Source organism: Branchiostoma floridae, chromosome 19 (genome assembly GCF_000003815.2).
Source record: "Branchiostoma floridae strain S238N-H82 chromosome 19, Bfl_VNyyK, whole genome shotgun sequence".
Lineage (NCBI taxonomy): Eukaryota > Metazoa > Chordata > Leptocardii > Amphioxiformes > Branchiostomatidae > Branchiostoma > Branchiostoma floridae.
The window spans coordinates 5,497,828-5,521,760 of NC_049997.1; the positions used below are offsets into that span (position 1 = coordinate 5,497,828).

At 39.6% G+C, this 23,933-nt stretch overlaps 1 protein-coding gene across 1 annotated transcript; it reads left to right on the forward strand.

Moving 5' to 3' along the window:
* Positions 1-4: 4 nt before the first annotated feature.
* On the forward strand, positions 5-22,047 carry LOC118407116. Its single transcript, XM_035807535.1, has 8 exons — positions 5-62; positions 7,345-8,526; positions 11,129-11,215; positions 11,679-11,774; positions 12,108-12,593; positions 13,354-13,536; positions 18,431-18,916; positions 20,477-22,047. The coding sequence occupies exons 1-8, from the start codon at positions 5-7 to the stop codon at positions 22,045-22,047; spliced, it is 4,149 nt and encodes a 1,382-aa protein (XP_035663428.1).
* The last annotated feature ends 1,886 nt before the right edge of the window (positions 22,048-23,933 follow it).

A 23,933-nucleotide genomic window follows, 5' to 3' on the forward strand; every position in this document is an offset into this window, starting at 1 on the left:
AAACATGTGGGCGGACGGCTCGTGCAACCGACGGAGAGGCTTCATGTGCCAGGCTGTTCCAGGTACGTCTTCATAACCGAGCCATTTTTGGAAACCTTTCACTGGCACTGTTTATTATATATGTATATTATATATATTTTGGATCATCAAAGCTTTCGTCACAAACCATATCAAAACACATTACTCCATAACTTACCCCTGCTATCTCCTCTTTTGTATCAGGAAGTCCATAGGTGACTGTGGGAACTCTCGCCACCACTGGCAACGGCCCTCCAACCATCTGCAGTAAAACTAACCAGAAAAACGTAGGGACCTGGAATCATAGGAATAGTTCCAAACAGCACCTGCTTCTGTATCTGTGCAACGGCTCTCCACAGTAAAACTAGCCAGTACAATGTAAACCCTGGAATTATAGCACATTGTTTTTAAAACATTCTTTTGTTGTTTTTTTCTAGTAGAAAATTAATAATATAAAAGAAATAATGGATGGAATTTAACGAATAAATAATGAATGGGCTTCAATAGCAATGCAGCTCTTACTGTACAATGGTAGTCAAGCCTCACAGTTTTCACATAGAGATAATTGTACAGATCTTTTCGCATTAGCCAGGAGTTTATTTCACATAAAGAATATTCTAGAGAGGGAACATTTGGTCGTATCAAATTCATTTCCTGTTTTAGGGACGTTCTAACAAAACAGACAAAATGTAAGCGTTTTAAAAATCTTCACACAAGACGTCAAGACAACACGTTACTTTACCTTTTATCTTAGGTTGACTTCATTTTGTTGTCATACATTTTGTCAACTATCTGGTAGCAATATCCTTTTCTTTTCACCTCGGCAAAAAAAGGGTAAATTTCGTTCGGTGCTATGGTGGATAGTTGAGGACGTATGTGTACATAACGCGAGAATTTGTTACTGGATCATCATGATACTTCATAGGTGTTATTGAGGCAAAGGTCAAGTGTAATAGTGGGCATCGTAGCTTCTTCCTACTAGTACTGGCTGCACGTATTTTACATATTGTTGTTGTGCATGCAGTCAGATTTGCAGGTTATATACTTCGTCTTTGTCGAGATGTTTTTAACTCTCTCACTCTCTCTCTCCTGAACGGTATTTCTATATCACTTGACTTTACTCTCTGTATTTCTATTTGAAGTGCAAATAAATAAAATGAAATCAAATAGTCCCAATTGAGTCATATATTAATCATAAGACAATATTTGACGGAATTGCAGTGAATTTTACTAAAACGAATTTTACATAGTATTACGTAAGAAGTTTAAAAGGGCACCCAGATCCACGCCACCCACCATAAATAGAGGTCTGGAACTGAAAAAGTTCAATCTCCACAACACCAGTTACAGAGATTGGACTGTTATTTAATACAGCAGAATAAATGAAATCAAACCCATAATACTTAGTAGTGTTTGCCTCGAACTAAAAATATGTCACTTAAGTAGTATAGTAGGGGACGAAAATAGCATATTTCGGGTGGCACCGTCGGGTGGCACAGGTCAGCGGTCACCAGGAGCGTCTCCTTAGCATATTGATATGACGTATACTTAGGTAAGATATCTGTATGTATTTAGTCATATATCTGTATCTAGCCCTTATTTTGAATAGGCATGTCTACATATCTATTTATTAGTTATCATGAATAGTTATCTATCATGCCATCTGTTCGTCAAAGAGGTATGTATAAAATGTGTGCATGTGTCCTCCTTCTCCGTCCTCCTCCAATTCGAATGGAAACATAGTTATGTAGGTAGTACGGGTATATTAAATCTATATATCAGTAGTGTGGGCTTGTATATGTCTTTCATGTGTGCATATGTCTTCCTCCTCCGTCCCTATTCCTCTTTCCTTCCCGCAACTCCCATAGCGAATGAAAGCAGGTGAACATACATATGTTGGTATTATATGCGCGTGTGGTATTTATTTAGCAGTAGTGTGTATATGTCTTTCATGCATGTATATTCTCCTCAACTCTTCCCCGGCCCTCCTTTATTGATTAAAACTATCTCGGTAAGAGGCAAGTGACACAGACACGCAAACATGCACGTAGACAGAATTGTTTATTCATTGTTTATTGACAGCAATTTTTGTCTTTAATGCTATATTGAGTTTACCATCAATGTTTCTTTGACAGGAGGTCATTTTATTTCAATGGAATACAATATATCCATGATCCTTCAGTAGCTTTTGTTCTGACACCCATTTTGTGTTGTACACGACCTTCATGCACCGACTAGTAGTACGCCGCGGCAAATTCTACTAGATAGTATTTTCTGCCCAATCGTTTTGTCTCTCGTTCCAGCACCAAGGAAAGAAACTCAACATTGTGCAAAATCGGATAAATAGGATATAAAACAAACATTTGCAATTTAGGATTATCTCCTAAAACTTTGTTCCAGCCTAGAATAACTCACCAGATATAACAACAGCTCAGAGACCTCATACCTCCATGAAATATTCTGATTATGCAAATGACTTGCATATCTGCATAATTTATGGTTGGTTATATACACATTTGCATAACTTACACAGTTAACAATGTTGACAATCCTATCATTTACAACATTTAGTACATGAATTAGGACACATTCACATTAATTATGCAAATTAGGGACTTATTTGCATAATTCGTATCTGCTAATCTTCCACCTGTCACAAATTACATATGTTACATGTATTTGAGTCATATAATGAAAAAATACTGGAAATATAGATTTTCCTCATTAAAGATACAAATTAAGTCCCAATTTGCATAATTTGCACTCCATTATGTACATCTCTGTCAAACATGCCTATATGCTAAATATCATAGAAATTCATCGTTCCCATTTTCCGTTATGCTCCTTGGAATATTTTGACAAAATTGCCCCTGCAGTTCCAGAGCAAGCCGCTAGGGGGCCAAAACCTATATACCCTTTTCCTTACGTCACAAGCTATCTGCCACCAAGAAATCGAGACCATAGCATGTTCAGGTCAAGAGATACAAAAAAAGTTCTGCTGCAGTACCAAGGAGCCCAAAATCGACTTTGACCTTTGTCTTCCAAACACCTACCCACATACCAAATATCATTACAATCCATTCAGAGGTTCTAAAGTTATGCTGACCACAAATATGCGGACACACACACAGACACACACACAGACACACACACAGACACACACACACACACACCAAAAACTATACCTCCATTTTTCATGGAGGTTATTAATGTCCTTTGTTATGTTACACTTAATGATATTCGGTCCCTCAATTGTATGATCAAACTGCCTACATGTACAATGTAGATCACAGGATGGGGTTAGGGGGCGTACATTATACTGGACACATACACACTGAAGATCATCATCATCATCATCGGTCGACTGCAGCACAGGCGACTGCAAGCTTTCTACAGTTCCTTCTATCTGCAGCGAGCTGGCGAAGCTGCCTGGGGGTGATCTGGCCGTGATGATCTCCCATTAGCCGTTGGACGTACTGCAGATAAGTAGTAGGTTGGCATCCCCGTCTACAATGAAGATACAAATTTACAAGCACCAGTAAAATACTCCAGTTCCCTTCTTCCTTATGTATGTAGACAGTAGCTGTAATGATATACATGTATGTGATAAAGTATCATTTACCTGCAAAGGATAAGCCAGAGTTTTGAAGCCTGACCAGAAGAGTACACAGTCAGGAATACAATCATGCATTTCTTATGTTTTAGGGGCTAAAGTAGTCATGATAGTCCTAATATCCAGTGCTTAGTTTCTGACCACATTTTAAACTCTACTACAATGCAACCTTTTCAATTACATGTTGTAACGCTAGTTCACCTTAATCCGCGGTGTAACCTATATTGATTTCGTTGTTTTAAAGAACTGGGTATTTAGAGATTCCAGTTCAACGACATGGGTTACAAAAGTCAACATTTTCAACATATTGCAAAGTGAAACTACCTTCCATCGACTTAACGATTCCCAAATACCCCGTTTGTATATAAAACGGAGGTTACCCTGCGGATAAAGGTGAACTAATGTTACATGTTTAGAATACTATTATAGTCAGGTTACATTTTGTACCTTATACAAAAGTACTTCTTGGTTCTCCCATTGTTCAGCTCAGATAAGCAGTTCTATCTTCATTGTCCCCTCAGAAATCAGATGTACATGTTGGCGTGGTGTGTGTGTGTGTGTGTGTGTGTGTGTGTGTGTGACTGTGTGTGTGTCTGTGTGTGTGTGTGTGTGAGAGTGTGTGTGTGTGTGTGTGTGTGTGAGTGTGTGTGTGTGTGTGTGTGTGTGTGTGTGGTGTGTCTGTGTGTGTGCCTGCGTGTATGTGTGGTGTGTATGTGTATGTGTGTGCACGTGTGTGTGTGTTTGGGGGCATGTGTGTGTGTGGAGGGGGCTTGTATCAGTGTCATGTGTGAATATCATTGTGTGTGTGTGTGTGTGTTGTTGTTGTGTGTGTGAGTGGGAGGGGGGACTCTGATACTCAAACCATTGAAAAACTGGCCAATGTGATTAAGGAACAATACAATTTTGCTAACTTAACACTACCTCTTGAATGCATAGGAATATCTTTAGAACCAAATTACATGTATATTCTGCTAACACCACAATGTAGTTCACATCTGCCAGGGTAACCTATATGTGGATATCAAGTCGATGGACAGTAGTTTCAAGTTCCAATGCTAACAATATAAGTCATGTAATGCAGTTTGAAACCATCATCCATTGAGTTAATATCCTTATGGCCTAAATAATCTGTTTTTAAGAACAACGGATATACATGTAATGTACTGGTTACCGGTAGATAAAGGTACATGGCATTTCAAAAGTATATGTACACTGCTTATGTACTACAAAGTAAATATACAAATGTAGAATACAACACGGTGTATTCCGTATCACCCAAGGTACATGTACCACAGTACAGGAACCAGCCCGACCGCGGGTTGGATCGCCCGACGGCCGAAGACATTTTTTTTTTATTTATGTCATACCCACCTGAGAAAACCATGTTCTGATGTGAAATGCGCCAGAACTTGAACAAATTTGGTGCCCTCGAACAAAAAGTGTTACAACAGCAATGTTTCAAATTCCGTGTCAGGTATTCGAATTGCCAACCATGCCACGCTCGGCCCGTTCGAAATGGTTCGATTTACTCGAAGGAAGCCTGTGTCATACAACTTTCGAACTTGTGTGATACGGAAGTTATCACATGGTCCACAACACCCGTATCGAACATTTTCGCGTCACAGGTATGACATTATAAAGGCCTAAATGGAGACATACAATACGTAATCAGGAAAAATGTGATATACCCTATACGATTTTTACATGTAGCTTGAAATTCATTCAGCATCAAAAAAGGGAAGCTCTGAATCTTAAAATGCTCTACAAAGAGCAGTAAATAACGAAGATGGTTTACAAAAATACAGTACTAAAATAATTCTAACTTCACCCTTGACACCACTGAGTACAAAGCCCTGAACACTGTTAGAATATTGACTTAGCCAACATACACTGTGTGCACAGTGGTATGCTTTGGGTTAGTTAACTTTGTGACCACATGACAGGTAAACATTAACTAACTCAAGCTGCCAACTCTACCCAGCATTCCACAGTACAGGCAAACATCACAACGAGCCAAAATGGCTACTGAAGGAAGTTTGAATACCGTTACCTCCAATGTAAAAGGTAAGGAATTCTTTGCTTGATTCTTAATGTTCATGACTAGTACATGCAGATTCACAATAGTTCAGTGGGGATGAACAGGAATAATATCTTTCACCTCAAAACTATGACAAAAACTAGCAAAGTTAAAACGTTTGTGTGCAGGTCAAAGTTCAGTAGAAAACGCTGGTGTACTTTAAGTTTCAACTTCAATGTAGAGATATTGGCAAAATGCAGAAGACACAAATACAAATAGGCTATTTTACAACATTTACCTGATGAATAGCTAAACACTGCCAGACTTCGACAAATGAAATAAATCAACTGATGGAGGTAATCTTTAAAAGGACAACAGAAATACACTGTTAAGGGCGACAACAAGAATTGGCTAGCTTGGAGGTCAAAGTCCTTCAGACAGAGTTACAATGTACTGCAGCCACATTTAAGCATCTAACAAAAATAAGCTGTTGGGACTTCACTTTACAATAATAACATTAGTTCACATTTATCCGCAGGGTAACCTATCTTCGTTCTTTAAAAAAAAACATGGTATTTATATATGGATATCAAGTCAACGGATGGTACTTTCAAACTGCAATATCTAATATGTTTTGTGTATTGAAAATATTGTAATTTGAGGCTAACGTACAGCAATTTGATAGCTATAAACACTGTTATCAACGGATATAGGTTACCCCTCAGATAAAGGTGAACTTACGTTAATATTTATAAGAAAAAAACATAACAATCAGGTCTGTCATATTTTAATGTCTTAATCTAGATTATCATATAGCCAGATGAAGTTGGCCAATCAGAGGCCCCCATTTCCTATGGGTTATCAGGGCGTAACGTCAAAAGTGTGCGGTTATATTAGAATAACCGCACACTTTTTGGACCGCACCATTATACAGGGGAAAGTCATGGAAAGTTATTGTACAGTTTTTTGTTTGCAATCCATACGTAAATGTCAAAAAAATTATGATTGATTGGTTATGTTGATTGGGGGTTCAAATGGGGGATATAGGGATACTTGAAAAGGAATTAATGCTGTTACACATTTTCATTATGGCTTTCTATCATGATTAAGCTGGTAACTACCTAAATCACTCCGTATATTCGTACTTTGTCGTGCCCAAGTGAAAAGGCTCTGCATGGGGGTTACCAGGACCCCATTTTCTAGTTTGTATTGCTAATAAGCCACAAGTTGATGCTGATATGCTATCTAACAATAGTTAAATTGATTAGTAATAAAATGATTAGTTAAATGATGATGATGAAATGGTTTAATGGTTTGTATATGAACACTGTATTGTACAATATAGATATATTGCAAATGTATTTTTATGTAATGTATTAAAATGTTTATTTGATTAATATTTGTGTGAAATAACTGTCAGTTGGATAGGCTATATGATAATGCCCCGCCTTATCATCGGTATATATGGTGAGATAATCCCTGGTCAGGTGCGATAACCACCAAATAAACCACCTTGTTCGCTACGCTCACTCCGTGGTTTTTTTGTTTTTTTTTAATCGCACCCGACCAGGGATTATCTCACCATATACACCTTGAGGCGGGCCATCAACCCTTTATTACTTGATGATTCAGAAACCTTATGTTTATACCTCTGTCTGACAACAGCTTTATAACACCATACCCATTTTCCACACAGATCAGTCTGCTGTCTTACTGGTCCATACAGAGTATGGTGCATCTAAAGTAGGAAGCTCATCCATAAACAGACAGGTAGCAGAAATAATCAGGGAACATGAACCAGACGTCCCTGTATTCAGTACTGTTTTACAAGCAAGTGAAGAGGACAAACTGGATGCACAACAAGATGGAGTGGAACTGTTACTGCCTGAACTTAACCCAGGTGATCCCAGGACTGACCCAACACCAGACTGGCTAACATTTGACCATCGCTCCAAATACCCTCACCTTCCTTCCAATGTAAGGAGCATTGTGGGCCATGCTGATGTCACAAGTAGGGCAGCACTTAACATGAGGGATGATCGTTGTCCAGAAGCAAAAGTCCTCATCATTTGTAATGACATCTTAGATAAAACACAGGGGAATGAGATGGTAGGTACTAGGAAGAAGGAACACTCTACCCTTCAAGATTTACAAGAAGCTGATGTGGTCTTCTCCATTGGAAACAAGATATTTGATCACTGTAAGAACCAGTTCAGAGCGTTACCAGATGACAAGCAGCCAAAGCACTTTGAATTTCTTCCCAGACCTTCCAAGATCTTTGAACACACAAAAGCAAGCTACACAGACACAGAGACAATGGTGGTCCTGTCCATAGGTAGGGTGAACAGTGTTGACAACTTGAAGGGGCACGACCTTGCAGTTAAAGCCGTGGACATTGTTGCCATGATAAAACGGAATGTGGAGTGTCGTATCAGAGGAATCAATGAAGAGGATAAAAACGTTCTTCAGACACATTTAAGGACAACAAATCTGAAGCCCACCCTTCTGCCCTATGGAACACTGAAGGAGCTTCAAACTGACATGTTGAAAGCCCATCTTGTGTTGCTACCCTCCGAGACTGAACCATTCGAACTTGTTGGACTGGACGCCATTGCAGCAGGGATTCCTGTCCTAGTTTCTAGTAAATCGGGACTCGCAGACTTTATGTTAAAGATATCACCAGAGTTTTGTTATTCTGTTGTAGATGTTGAGGGAAATGAGGAGGACAATGTAAAGCTATGGGCCAAGCGCATTGAACAGTCACTGAGTAACTGTGAGACTGAGTTTAAAAGAGCAGCAAGATGTCGGGACGAGCTTCTGTCAGCAAAGTATTGGGAAGAGTCTCATCAGCAGTTCATTGATAGTTGTTTACAGACAGGTAAGTCTTCTATAAAGCTTCCACATGTATGTTGTACATGTACATAATAATGCGAAAAAATGCGAGAAATCTTTATCTCAACTTCAGATCTATGCAAAATAGAAAAATAATAATTCAGGCAGTCTGTGTCAAATGTTCTAGCTAAGAAGAATTAACTGGAACAATACAAAAGAAAACAATTTGCATATTTCACCAGAAAAAGGGGTGGGGGTGGGAATTACAGCAATAAAACTGAAGGGTCATTATAACAATAACATTTCTGCATTCCAATGCTATGCAGTTTTAAAGCATTCTATTATATATGACTGTGATGTAACATGCATTGGCATAATACTGGTCATAAGCCTTATAACGGGAGGTGCCCTAACACGGTACGCTTTTTCTTGCGCTCAAACTCATGGCGCTCCATCGCTAGTTGCCTGAGAGTGGTCAAATTTTGATGACTGAATTTTTTACACATAGATTTGAACAACATACTTGAATAAGAAATGCATTCATGTGGTTCATGAACCTTTCGCACTGCGTGTTACAAGCGGCAAACACTGTGAGACAATTTCGTGTATGTAACCTTCAATTTTGTGCTACGCTGGACAGTGTGCCTAACTTGGTACGCATTTTTTACATTTTGCTCTCTTCAGAAGTAAGTGGTAAATTTAAGTACACAGAAAAAAATTAATAGTATGATATTTTAGCTTTCTTTTGACAGTAAAATCGTGACTGTATGTGCTTCTTGTCTCACATGAGGAACGCTGTACCTAGAACAATCCAGCTGATGTTTTTACGGGCAATGGGCTAAATGCTCTGATTATGAATGCCCGACTAAAAAAACCATTACGAAAAAACGACACCGCCAACATCAACAAAACTCTGTCTGATTATATGAAAATATCATCTACATCTCTCTATCAAGTCTTATTTTCATAGACAGCATGAATCATTTGTTACAGTCAAATAAATCTTTGGAGCGTTCTCTAGTCTGCCACCTTCACGGCCACACTCCCCTGGGAGTACAATGGTGGCAATGTTTATGTCGCTTCCTTTTGGTTGCTTTTCTACTCAACAAACATTTGAAGACCCATATTCATCGTGTTTTTTGGAGCTTTATTTATTTGTATCATGGCAATTGTGTGACTGCTTGGAAGAGTTCGTATAGTTAGCGACACGAGCCGCCAATACGCAGAGGCCGGTGACCGCAGTGATTCAACACTGTCAACATTACTGTTAGAATTCTGTTTAAAAAAAAATGAAGTAAATATGTTAAAGTATACTTGGAATGCAAATTAAAGCTGTGTGCATGGACTTGGTTTATTTACCTTTGTAATCAGCATAGTCAGTGGTAACAAACACGGTGTACTTATGGATAATAAGATCAGCAAAAAATCCGTGCCGTCTTACGACCGGAACCGTCTTAGGGCGGCCCCCGTTACCGGTCGATTAAAAATAGTGGAACTTAAAGAGATCTACACATGCAACAATAGTTATTTCTGAGGTATGCACACTTCAGACATCTAGGTGTCCAATACATAATTTACAAAGCATCGATAACAATGCATTCGAAGACAACAAGGCCAAAAGTTTTCAGGTCATTTTCTGGCCAGGCGAGCTCGTCGTGGGACAAACACACTGTCACGTTCATCGCCAGATTTGTAGATAATAATCACATGTGCTCACGGCACAAGACGAGCATGATTCAACAGCAATCTTGAATTTCTTTTGGTGACCTACAACTCGTGTAAAAGTGTGAGGAACCGTTGCATTATAAATAGCCCGGATCTACGGCTGAATGGGTCAACTTGAACGTACGCCGCCATTTTCCCGCCATTTTTAATGCTACGGCCAGCAGTAAAGTTTTACGTCATAGCGGTTGTGACGGACCAAAATTAAATGAAAATTCTTGTCAGTATACGCCCATTTTCTCATGACTTTTTGTATGCTCATGCAGATTTTTGTTTTGTGCAACTACTAACAGGAAAGAAAGGAACAACAGAGGATGAATAAAGGTACATAGCGGCAGTTAATTGTGCCGTGTTTCGTTCGACCGGTATAGTGCAGCCCCTTCCAACCACGCGCCCGTTCTCCGTGCAATTCCGCGGTGTGTTCCAATTACGATATTATGTTTTTAGCAGGACCAGAGAGACAAAATAATTTACACAGAAGAAGTGGCAAAGGTAAGCTGTAACAGCAACATGTAAATGGAGAAAATGATGCGTTGATCATTTGCCAAATTAGCATTGCTTGAGAAATTGCAGTAAACCGACCGGTATTATGCTAATGGATGTTATGTATAGTTCAAATTAAGACTATACTACCTCTCAGTTATATCTTATTTCTTTGCTACAGAGTTTGAAAATGAATTGCCATTGTGAACATATTTCCACATTTCTTTTTAAATACAGACTAATTTAGTTCAGAATATCAACCTTTCACTATGTATCTCTCTACTAATACTCAATACTTTAAAGCCTCTAAACATACAGGGTAAGGAAACAGGGAGAAGATTAAAAAGACTGTCTCCTATTGAATATGTTTGTAGCAAATGTAAATTGGCTTACAAATTTCTGCTCGGCCACATTCAGCATCCATGTTTATTTTTGGCATCCAGGAGCACAATATCCTTCTGAAGTCCAGAGGCAAAGTGCAGCAGCTCCTGCGGGAGAAAACAACAACATCAGGGAACTGTTGATAACAGGTAAGATTAACTGTAGGCAAAATGACTGCACAGAATTAGATCATGAAGAACAATTTAAAGTAAGCCTAAAGATTCTGTTTTTTTACTCAAAAAAGTCAAAGAAAAAGATATTTCATGCAGTGTCTTTCATAAGTCATAATACATTTTTACATTGCATCTGAAGAGAGAAAATCATAATGCATTTGAGAAATCATTTAACATCTAGATCTACTCAGCTTCATATTAGCAGTATTCTAAATAAATCAGCATTTAATGTGATAGTAGCATAAACTCTGGATTATAAGAGCATTAAAGCTGAAAGACAAAGAATACTCTATCGTTAAAAAAATCCTGGTTTAGTTTGCACACAAAAGATCAGCAACTACATGACTGTAAATCTTTCAATAAAATGTCAAAGTCTCAGTTAAAACATGCCCAATTCAATTCATACTACATAATATTATGTACAAAAATGTATGTCCAGGTAGTGGAACACAACAGACTGGTGAGGTGCAGAGCAGGAAAAGAGGTGCAGAAGCAGGTGAGGAGAATGATGAAAGCAGGAAAGTCTTCCGAAAAGGTAACTTGTACTTTAAATAGTCTAGTAATACTTGTCAGCAAAAATGTCAATCTCAATCTCAATTAAAGAGAAGAAAATGTGAAAGAATATAAACGAGCAATCTATTGTTTGCACTGTGTGTTATGTCATTGTTGACCACTTATATTTCATAATGAAGGCAAGTTTATTTTTGGCCAAAGTTTTTTTTTTTATTCGCAAGCTCGCATAAGTTTTGGGGTTCCCAGAGGATGTCATTATCACCCATATAATCAAATCAACATGGCCTTATCTTCTAATTGATTTATCATAGTTTGTTGCCTGACATTGCAATAAAGTTCATTCATTCTCTTCCAGGGGCACCTCCTCCACTGCCCATTGTGGTGGAAATACTGGCACAAGTTATACCCAGTGTTAAATCCCCAAAGCAAATGAAAAGCTACGCTTCAGCAAGAGAGACATTGGTCACTTTGGATCTCACCACAGTAACAGACGAGACTCTTTATTTGCTTGAACAGGTAAAGCCTGAAATAAAGACCATGGAAGACTTGCTTGACACTGCAGAAGCAATAGAGCAGATAGAGAAATTCAAAGGTGTTAATGTCACTGGCATAAGGATAGGCAGTCTGGTCTTCTACCTGCAATGTACAGACTTGTCTGGGCTTGGGGAACTCTGGTTCAAGTACAAAAGTGGGAAACTGAATGACCTGCTGGTCGGTAGTTTGATAAGTGAGGAAAGCTTACAGCAACTCTGTGCTGAGAGCATCTCTGTGAAGACAACCATCAACATAGAGGACTTCAGGAAGGCTCTGGTGTACCTACTCACTACATCTACTGCCAAAGGTAACTATATTAATTAAACCAGGTCCTTCAATTTTCTTACTAATTCATCAGTACGTCACCCAAATCATCAATATGATTTAAAAGTGAGTTTGTCTATGTAGTAAATAATATTTACACATAATGCAACAGAAACAAACTGAAAATGATGCGATTCTAAATTTATTTTATCTTGATTGATTGATTGATTGATTGATTGATCTTATAGGGTAGTCCCTTCAGTCTAGATGACTGATTTCCAAGGGAGCCCTGACACATGTTCGCACATGTTTACACGGCGGGTTATATCGCCCCTTACGGGGTGACATACCCTTTTGCTGGTAAATCACTGTGTGGCTGATACGGTATGGAGGTTCGCCAGGCCTCCATCCGGGTGATTTGAAGTGAATCACCAACTCCAGACAGAAGGGTTTGTTCCATCTCACACCGCACCATCGCACGTGTGGGCGTTCTTTGACGTGCATGGGGTGTGACTCTCCCCATACACGGGACCTCCATTTAACGTCCTATCCGAGGGACGGCCCTAGCCGAAGCTAGGTACTCATTTTCACCTGAGTATAGTGAGGAAATCCGTGTAAAGTGCCTTTCCCAAGGGCACAAGATCGGTGACACGCAGTCGGATTCGAACCCGCCACCCCTCGGTCACGAGGCACAAATCCTGCTGCTGCGCCAGACGATCTCACAATTGTTGTATTTTCATAACAAATATACTTCAATCATGAAATGTATGATACTAATTATCTTCTGTACGTTATATTTAAAGGACAGCACACACCAAGACTACCTCAGGAGTACCCGCTCTACCAGCCACACATCCACACCAGGAGCAATGTGCTGGATGTACTTCATCTTGATGACACAAACCTGACAGGGTCTACAGTGGAACTGACAGAGGACAGACAACATTATCTCATCAGGACCAAAGTTAGCCAACTAAAAATAGCAGGTACATGTATAAAAACATAAATGTGTTACTCATTACATTTTATTTTATATGCCTGGAGTTGGTTCATAACATTTCGCCATTGCTTATGCAAATTAGATCCCTATGCAGATTAGATTTACATAATAATATTAAATTGTATCAAGCATCATTTGCATAATAAATGTGTATTGATATTTCCTTCTTTCTTAGCTAAAAATGTGACAAGTTTGAAAGTCCTATAAGGAATGCAGTTGATTTACAAACTTTTCTCATTAATTATGCAAATTAGCAGTCGATTTGCATAATTATAATTCCATCATGTAAGTCTTCCCTTTGGCTATCTACATACCAAAAACCATGACGATCCGTCAACACGTTTATATTTTCTCATTAATTATGCAAATGAGGCCGTCATTTGCATAATTAATATGCATTGATATTTCTCTCTTCCTCATCTATATATGTGACAAGTTTGAAAGTCCTATCATGAAATGCAGTGGATTTATAAACTTTCCTCATTAATTATGCAAATTAGTTGCTGATTTGCATAATTGGTATTCCATTGTGTACATTGTTACTTGGGCTATCTACATACCAAAAACCATGACGATCCATCAACACGTTCTCGAGTTATTCTCGTCCAAAGTTTGAAAGGAAATCGGCGACTGCAGTTCCAAACAAGCCGCTAGGGGGTCCAAACTTAAAGCACTTACTCTCTGCACCAAGGGCTATCTACCACTCAAAAATCATAACCACAGCAGGTCCAGAACACGAGATAAAAAAAATTGAGGTTTTGCTGCAGTACCTTAGCAAGCCGCTAGGGGGCCCATTATCGAACTTGACCTTCGTTTTCCCGACCCCTACCCACCTACCAAATATTATTGGGATCCATCAAAGGCTTCTTGAGTTATACTGTTAACACACAGACAGACAGACAGACAGACAGACACACAGACTCACAAGCCTAAAACATAACCTTAGCCATTCTGGCAAAGGTAATAAGTCATTGATTATAGGACAGAGTGAAATGTTACATGAATGTCACAATTATGGAAATCAGGGTATGCATGCTCTCTTCTGCATAAACAGTAGCAATATTTACAAAATTTAGAAAATGATCACTCATCATAACTGGCAAGCCTTGATCATTTCAAAATGTGGAAATTGCAGGAATAAAGCCTGACCAATACTGGAAAAGGCCCTTTTTAGTTTGGTTTGCAGTTAACGTTGTTACCTGCATGTATGCAGGTATGGTTTTGATGCTGGTGGAAACTTTTCGGTAGCCGGGGATGTAGGGCGCTGTATCTCGTGAACGGATGGTGCGAGCACGACGATTTTTGGTACGTGGGTTGGGGGTGGTAGCCTGACACTCAGGTATGATTTTGGGCCTCTTGGCGCTTGACCTTGACATTGAAGGTGGCATTTTTGGTGTTTTGGGGGCACTTTTGGCGCTGTGTGTCCGGAACGATACGCGCGATTGCGACGATTTTTGGTGCATGGGTGGGGGGTTGTTGCCTGTTGCCTAGGATTGACTTTGGGCCTTGTCGCGTTTGAACTTGACCCGGCAGGTCGAATTTTGTGTCCGGGAGGGGTGTTTCCGGAGTTATATCTTCTGAACGGCTGGTGCTGGCGCGATGATATTTGGCACATGTGTCGGCGGTGGCTGAATAATGCTCAATTTTGATTTTGGCGCCCTTGGTGCTTGAACTTGACATTTTAGGTTACCTTTTGTGCGGGCACGGGGCGTGCGCTGTATCTCCGGAACGCAAGGTGCCATTGTGTTGCCATTTGGTACGTGAGTTGTTTGTGGTGTCCTGGTGGTCAGGTTTGATTTTGGGCCTCCTAGTGCTTGAACTTGATACTGTATAGGTTGACCCTGTTTTAGTGTGGTTGGGGCATCCTCCCAATATCTGCTTGGTTTTAAAAACAGATTATGGTTGGGTGTAGAACCATCATCTGGCCTGGGCCACCTTCAATTTATCAGGTTACTTAGTGGCACTGACAGTTTGCCAGATGACGGGAGTGTGCCAGATTATATATCTGTTGGTCAGGTATAATTGGAGTTTGCTTATTACTCTTTGTGGTGTTTCTAGAGCTGTATAGTACTGAGTTTTAAGTTCCGGTACAAGTTCCTTTACCCTGTTGGCAATCATGTTTGTACTTGAACTTAAACAGAAGAAGATGCAATTTTCTAATGTGGAGGAGAACTGTATAGAGTGTGGGCATAAGAGAAAGGTATACACTGTATGATTTGTCCTGTGTTTCTTTTTGTTTCTTTGGTAATGCCATTTCCATACTGTATACAGGTAATTTGTTGTTTTGGGCTAGTCATATTCGCTTGGTTTTTGGGCCTGCTTAATCTATGGTACAGGCAGGGTTAAGTGGTGGAGGCTTAGCTTTGTTCTGTTTTAAATTCAGTATCGTTTGTTGCATTTTGTCGCGGCAAATATATGATGAAATTCCCCTTCTAAGCAACTGCTCATTGGTTTGTGGGGATGTTTGCTGGGTGTTTGCTTTGACTACAACAGCTTCTGAACTTTTCAAAGCTTCCATTGCCAGCAGCTTGCCATCTATAAATGGGATTGACAAGGACATTTTTCATAGTAAATTATGCTGTTAAATTTGGCTTAGATACTACAGGAGATTTAGGTTTGGGTTGGATGGATTGAATGAAAATATCATACCACCCTGGGGACAAACTGTTGCTGCTGCATGGGGGCTACCACTATTCATGTTGTCTAATGTCTATGGAACTACAGATAAAAGTATCATTGGTCAAATTATGCGAGTAACATTCCGATGTCAAGTGAATAACACCCCAGAAATAAATCTTTAATGAATATCATTGGAAGAACACAAACCAAGGAGACTTAGCAGCTGCATTAGGTCAGTACATTGAAATAGGAAGATATTAGTATATCATGTGACAGAGTAACTACATGTGCATGGGCCATCTGAGACAAAAAAAGGTAGCGTCTCAACAACTTCAAAGTACTGTGGTTGGTTACATACTTAAGAAATCCAAAATAAGTAATGTTCATTTGGAATTTCAGAGTCAGACTTTTGCATGGTGCACAACCAACACAGTAAAAAGCTCATTTTTCCAACCACGTACCACAGACAAAAAGGCAAAAATACACAATAGGTCTACAGAAACCCAATACATTTCATGCAGGCCTGAGGTCTACGAACTCTTGTTGGTCTATTCTTCTTTCAGACTTTGAGGTTTACATCTAACCTACAGTAACTGTTATAATTACCTTCGCCAAGAAGGTTATATTTACCTCCATTTACCTCCATGAAAAATGGAGGTATAGTTTTCAGTGTGTCTGTCTGTCTGTGTGTGTGTGTGTGTGTGTGTGTGTGTGTGTGTGTGTGTGTTTGTGTTTCCGGATATTTGTGGACATCATAACTTGAGAACCTCTTGATGGACTACGATGATATTTGGTATGTGGGCAGGGGTTGGGAAGACGAAGGTCAAGGTCAATTTTGGGCCCCCTGGTGTGTGACCTTGGTACTGCAGCAGAACATCAATTTTTTTGTATCTTTTCAACTGGACATGCTATGGTCTTGATTTCTTGGTGGCAGATACCTTTTGATGTAAGGAAGAAGTGGTGTTAGTTTGGGCCCCCTAGCAGCTTGTGCTGAAACTGCAGGAGCATTTTTGTCAAAATCTTCCAAGAAGCATAATGGACCATAGGAATGATATTTCGTATGCAGGTACCTGTGGCAGAGATGTACATAATGAAGTCAAAATTATGCAAATTTGGACTTAATTTGCATACTTAATGAGGAAAATCTATCTTTACAGTGTTTCCCAATATAGGACTCAAATACATGTTACATATGTAGTTTGTGGCAGGCGGAAGTTAAGCAGATACTAATTATGCTAATAAATTCCTAATTTGCATAATTGATTTGAAAGTGTCCTAATTCTTCTTAGTACGTGCAGTAAATGATAGGGCTGTGAACACTCTGACCTGTGTACGTTAGTGAAAGGTGTACAAGCATAAATTATGCAAATGTGAAAGTCATTTGCATAATCAGAATATTTTTTCGGTAGTGTTTGTTTGTAGAAAAGCGCCATAACTCGAGAATGCGTGCATGGATTGTATTGATATTCGGTATGTGGGTAGGTCTTGATGAGTCCTGGGTACAATTAGCAACTTGTGACGGTACTGCAGTGGACTATCGGGTTTGATATCTCGAGTTCTGGACATGCTGTGGTTATGATCTTTGAGTGGTAGACTATTGGGGCAGAGAATAAGTGGTATAGGTTTGGGCCCCCTAGCAGCTTGTTTTGGCAGGGGCCGGTTAACTGTCAGACTTTGAAAGGGAATAACTTCAGAAGAGGTTGACAGATCGTCATGGTTTTTGGTATGTAAATAGATTAAGTGGTGCTTAATATAATCTGATAGAAATTATACAAATCAAAATCTAATTTGCATAATTGATAAGGAAATTGTCTAAACCCACTCTCAGACTGTTCCACTGTAGGACGATTTTGCAAGATGTGATATTTGTAACTGAGAAAGAGAAGAATGATAATAGATGCATTTTATGCAAATATAGACCTAATTTGCATAATTATTGAGAAAATGCTATAACCCCACTGTGGTAAATGACAGGGATTTCTTACTTATGGCATTTGGAGTTATGTACATAATCATGCAAGTGAGGAGCTAATTTGCATAAATTATCAGAAAATGTGAATGAACTATTCTTTGTAAGGGGACGTCACTAATGGATTTTTAAATAAAGTCTCAAGTCTCTTAGCATAGATTGTGTATGTCTATCATTTGGAAGGAAGAGATGATTGAGGCAAATTGAAAGCTATAACTTGATAATCATCATTCTATGATTTTGCATTTCTGTGTTATCATTATGAAATATCCATTGCTGTATGAATTCAAAGATGACCAACAGACTCCAGACCCACCTGATGACACAGATGTCCCACCAGATGACACAGATGTCCCACCTGATGACACAGATGTCCCACCTGATGACACAGATGTCCCACCTGATCACACAGATGTCCCACCTGATGACACAGATGTCCCACCTGATGACACAGATATCCCACCAGATGACACAGATGTCCCACCTGATGACACAGATGTCCCACCTGATGACACAGATGTCCCACCTGATGACACAGATGTCCCACCTGATGACACAGATGTCCCACCTGATGACACAGATGTCCCACCTGATGACACAGATGTCCCATCTGATGACACAGATGTCCCACCAGAGATATCAGAACTGGCCTCACTGGACATCAGGGAACTGGAACAGCTGATGGAACAGCCCAGGAAGAGAACTTTCTCTGTAGTGTCATCAGGGTACCATACAGGCACTCCTGGATCAGGACCCAGCAGACCTCACTCACCTACAGGTATGGTAATGATATCTTTAAATTGGCATTCACTATGTACTAATTTGCTACATCTAGATGGTAGTGTGGTAACATGCATTGGCATAATACCGGTAGTAAGACTTATACCGGTAGATTAGAAATACTGGAACTTAAAGAGATCTACACATGCAACAATAGTTATTTCTGAGCTGTGCACACTTCAGACATCTAGGTGTCCAATACACCATTTACAAAGCATCGATAACAATGCATTAGAAGACAACAAGGCCAAAAGTTTTCAGTATACTTTTTTTTTAAATTTCGGGGTAGGCAGCTCGTCGTGGGACGAACACACTGTCACATTCATTGCCAAATTTATATAGATCATAATTACACATGCTCACGGCACAAGACGAACATGATTCAACAACAATCTTGAATTTCTGTTGGTGACCTACAACTCATGTAAAAGTGTGAAGAACCGTTGCATAATAGCCCGGATCTACGACTGAATGGGCAAAATTGAACGTACGCAGCCATTTTCCCGCCATTTTTATATCTACGCTAGCAGTGAAGTGTTACGTCATAGCGGTTGTGACGGACAGAAGTTAAATGAAAATTCTTGACAGTATACGTCCGTTTTCTCATGACATTTTGTATGCTCATGCAGGTTTATGTTTTATGCATTTACTGACAGAAAAGGAAGGAACATCAGAGGATGTATAATGTACATAGCGGCAGTTAATTGTGCCGTGTTTCTTCCTACCGGTATTTTGTACCCCCTCCCAACCACGCGCCCTTTCGCCGTGTAATTCCTCGGCGTGTTACAATTACAATATTACGCTTTTAGCAGGGCAAGAGTGGCAGAAAAGTTACACAGAAGAAGTGGCAAGGGTAACCTATAACAGCAACATGTAACTGGAGAAAATGATGCGTTGACAATTTGTCAAATCAGTATGGCTAGAGAAATCGTCGTAAACGTACCGGTATTATGATAATAGATGTTACAAACAGTCAGCTGCATTTTCTACAATGAAAAGAAACATGTCATGTTATGATGATGACATAACGCTAGTTCACCTTTATCCGCGGGGTATCCTATATCCGTTGTTCTTCAAAACAGGGTATTTTTAATAGGCACATCAAGCCGATGGGTAGTAGTTTTAACTGCAATATACTGAAAATATTGCAATTTGAAATTACTGTCCGTTGACGTGATATCCCCAAATACCCTGTTTTTAAAAGCAAAGGATATAGGTTACCCAACGGATAAAGGTTAACTAGCGTTACATCATTGTAGATGTAAAATGAGGTACATTTGTATCTGCACCTTTCTGTTTCCCAGGAGAACTTTTACTTGCACAAAAAAATAATCTGTGCAAAGGAGATCAGGAAAAATGAAATGAACAATTGAAGATGGTGGGAAATAGGTCATGAACAAAATGTGTGATTAAATAGCATGGATATATAATTATCACTTTATATCATTTTTTGACTGTGACCTAATGCATTCAGACAGACTTGTGTAAACAAGAAATAAACAAGCACTGCCAGGTTATAATACTTAAACCCTTAATCTCTACCTGTCTTTCCTACAAGGTGAGCTTCAAACACAGGGCATGTTGAGGACCCTCCTTGCTAGACTGAATGCACCTGAAGTGATGAAAGACAAGGCACAACAGTTTGACCTGTACTGTGAGATAGGAGATCTCTATAGGACTAAACTACACAACTTACAGTCAGCTCTGCAGTATTACCAGTACATGCTAAAGTGTTCTCAAGAACTGTCAGATATCACAAAACAGGCGAAGGCCTACAGCAGACTAGGTCTGACATGTGACATGTTAGGCCTGCAACAGGAAGCATACAGGAACCATGAGAGAGCTCTGGCTATCTATAAAGTAGAAACCAGTAAAGAAATTGACATTTGTATAGCTTACAAAAACCTGGCCTCATCATTAGCACTGTCAGGTCAAGTGTCAGATGCAAAAAGTAACTATGAGTCAGCCTTGGCTGTTGCCATGGAGACAGGAAACAAGACTGAACAGATGGACATTTACTGTAAGCTGGGTGATTTACACAGAGAACAGCTACATGAACCACAGGTCTCACACAAGTACTACACAGAGATGTTGGCACTAGCCAGGGACTTGGGGAGGAAGGGCAAGGAGAGACAGGCTTACAACAGACTGGGACTGGCTTGTGATGACATGCAGGATTATGAGGCAGCTCTGGAGTGGCATCAGAAGAACCTGAAGATGTGCCAAGAAAGTGGAATCAAGACTAACCAGATAACAGCATATCAAAACATAGCTGATTCCTACAAGGTACTGGGTAAACTGGACCTGGCCAGATCTCACTATCAATCAGCAATGACCATCGCCATGGAGACAGGAAACAAGACTGAACAGATGGACATTTACTGTGAGCTGGGTGATTTACACAGGAAACAGCTACATGAACCACAGGTCTCACACAAGTACTACACAGAGATGTTGGCACTAGCCAGAGACTTGGGGAGGAAGGACTGGGAGAGGCTGGCTTACAACAGACTGGGACTGGCTTGTGATGACATGCAGGATTATGAGGCAGCTCTGGAGTGGCATCAGATGGACCTGAAGATGAGACAAGAAAGTGGAGACAAGACTCAACAGATATCAGCACATCAAAACATAGCTGGTTCCTACAAGGCACTGGGTAAACTGGACCTGGCCAGATCTCACTATCAATCAGCAATGGACATTGCAATGGAGACAGGAAACAAGACTGAACAGATGGACATTTACTGTAAGCTGGGTAATTTACAAAGAAAACAGCTACATGAACCACAGGTCTCACACAAGTACTACACAGAGATGTTGGCACTAGCCAGGGACTTGGGGAGGAAGGACAAGGAGAGTCAGGCTTACAACAGACTGGGACTGGCTTGTGGGGACATGCAGGATTATGAGACAGCTCTAAAGTGGCATCAGATGGACCTTAAGATGAGAATAGAAAGTGGAGACAAGACTGAACAGATGGCAGCAAATCAAAACATAGCTGCTTCCTACAAGGCTCTGGGAAAACTGGACCTGGCCAGATCTCACTATCAATCTGCAATGGACATCGCCATGGAGACAGGAAACAAACATCACAAGGAAAACATTGCTAAAATCCTGGCTTATCTGTAGCAAGGCCTACAGAAATCTGAATACAAACTTACAAGACTGTAAAATTAGAGGGTGTAACACTTTGCAGCATATCCTTTATCTAAACAATAGGCTAAGCAGCTAAGTAGTTTTACAACACTCAGGTCATTAGAAAGTACAGTTTTTATCACTTTTTAAACCTACAGATAAAATGAAATTAAATGAGAATTGTACATTGTATGACCTAACATGGACCTAAGAGTAAGACATATCTTGGAAAACACATGGTAAACTTCAATCACAGTTGCTATTTGTAGCACATACGAAAATATTCATTGTCAATAATGTAACAGCTATTGTAACTTTGTGATGTAGAAAGTGTCTACAAAGTGCAAGGTTCCTATATATTGTGTATGTACTTGTAAATATTTCCAGATTGATTCAACATAATGCAATATTTCTATCATACTATCATATAGTGTATGACTGTATGTGCTAACATATATAGTGGTTTTATGTCATGGATGTAATCAAGACATGTTAATGATAGTTTGCCCTTATCATGGGGTAGCCTATGTCAGTTGTTTTAAAAATGCATGGTATTTGGGGATATCAAGTCAACAGACAGGGGTTTGAAATTGCAATATTTTCAAAATACTGCAGTTTGAAACCACTGTTTGTCAACTTGATATCCTATTGATACTCTGCTTTGAAATACAACGGATATAGGTTAACCCACAAATAAAGGTGAACAAATGTTATATGTTACATGCATCCGTTCTCCAGTACCCCATTGAAAAGCAATGTCATGCCACTGAGATACGCTACACTGGCTAAATTAAACAGAAAGGATAAGTATCACAGTCTTTGCAGTGAATTACTTCAATATAACTCTCTGCTGGAGTCCAGATCAGTACTCTCTCTACCAATCACTTCCTAAGCGAAATGACAACTATTACTTTGACTATGTGGGTAATCAGGAATGAAAAGCTATGTTGACCCCTGGTGACCTTACGTGGGACCACCCTTAGCTGATTTCGTGGCATCAACCTCCTTGGTGGCATTTTCAATCTTGAGGCCGAAATCGTTAGAGAAAGGACCATACGTATTTCTTGAGCTGATCTCATGGTTGTAAAATCAAAATAAGGAAAATGTCTTACAAAAGCTCCTACGCCCAGTCCCTCTCTGTTTCTCGCATATGCACACTTCCGATCTTGAGCACTCCGTTTAGAAGCAGTAGATTTACCGACCCCTAAAATTAACTGATCTAAATCAAAATGAAACTGAAACACTCACAGATCTCCAGATGCCTTTTAGCAAATCAGAACACGTACTGTACCTCTTTTGCCGTAAAAACAACAGCCTGAAGGTGAAGAACGCTGGTTCTTGAGTTCGCTCTTCGCGCCATCCAAGATGGAAGTCAAAGGTCACTAGACGAGTCCATCTGGAAGGGGTGGAGACGACGAGGTAAATAAAAACAGATGTCGTAAGTCTTAAAATTGAAGATGGATCCAACCAAAAAGTTGAAAGCTGTGAGATTTGAAGGTTCATTTAGATAAGAGAAGTACACACATAAGACGTGGTATCCAGATCGATCCAGAGGCTGTCGTTTTCACAATTCTGTTCTCTTAGCTTCTACTTATATTTCGAATTCAGTAATGTTACAGTACTAAGAGTGCCGCATCACATTGGTCATTTTGCCAGACACATTATGTAAATTTGCCATCAACAGACTTGGAACAAATGTGGAATGTAATCAGTTAATGTTAACGTTACAGTACATAGAGTGCCGCATCACATTGGTAATTTTGTTAGACATCATAATAAATTCGCCATCAACAGACATATGTGGAACATATGTGGAATGTAATTACGTGCACTAAGTTAATTTCTTTAATTGAATAACAGGCCTAAAAGTACGAATTTTT

What these genes read in the sequence shown, in the direction of transcription:
- LOC118407116 (XM_035807535.1), top strand. Translation starts at nt 5, where the DNA reads ATGTGGGCGGACGGCTCGTGCAACCGACGGAGAGGCTTCATGTGCCAG. An exon ending in TGATAGTTGTTTACAGACAG is followed by an intron (nt 8,527 to 11,128) that starts GTAAGTCTTCTA and finishes TTTGGCATCCAG; the next exon opens with GAGCACAATATCCTTCTGAA. An exon ending in CACTACATCTACTGCCAAAG is followed by an intron (nt 12,594 to 13,353) that starts GTAACTATATTA and finishes TTATATTTAAAG; the next exon opens with GACAGCACACACCAAGACTA.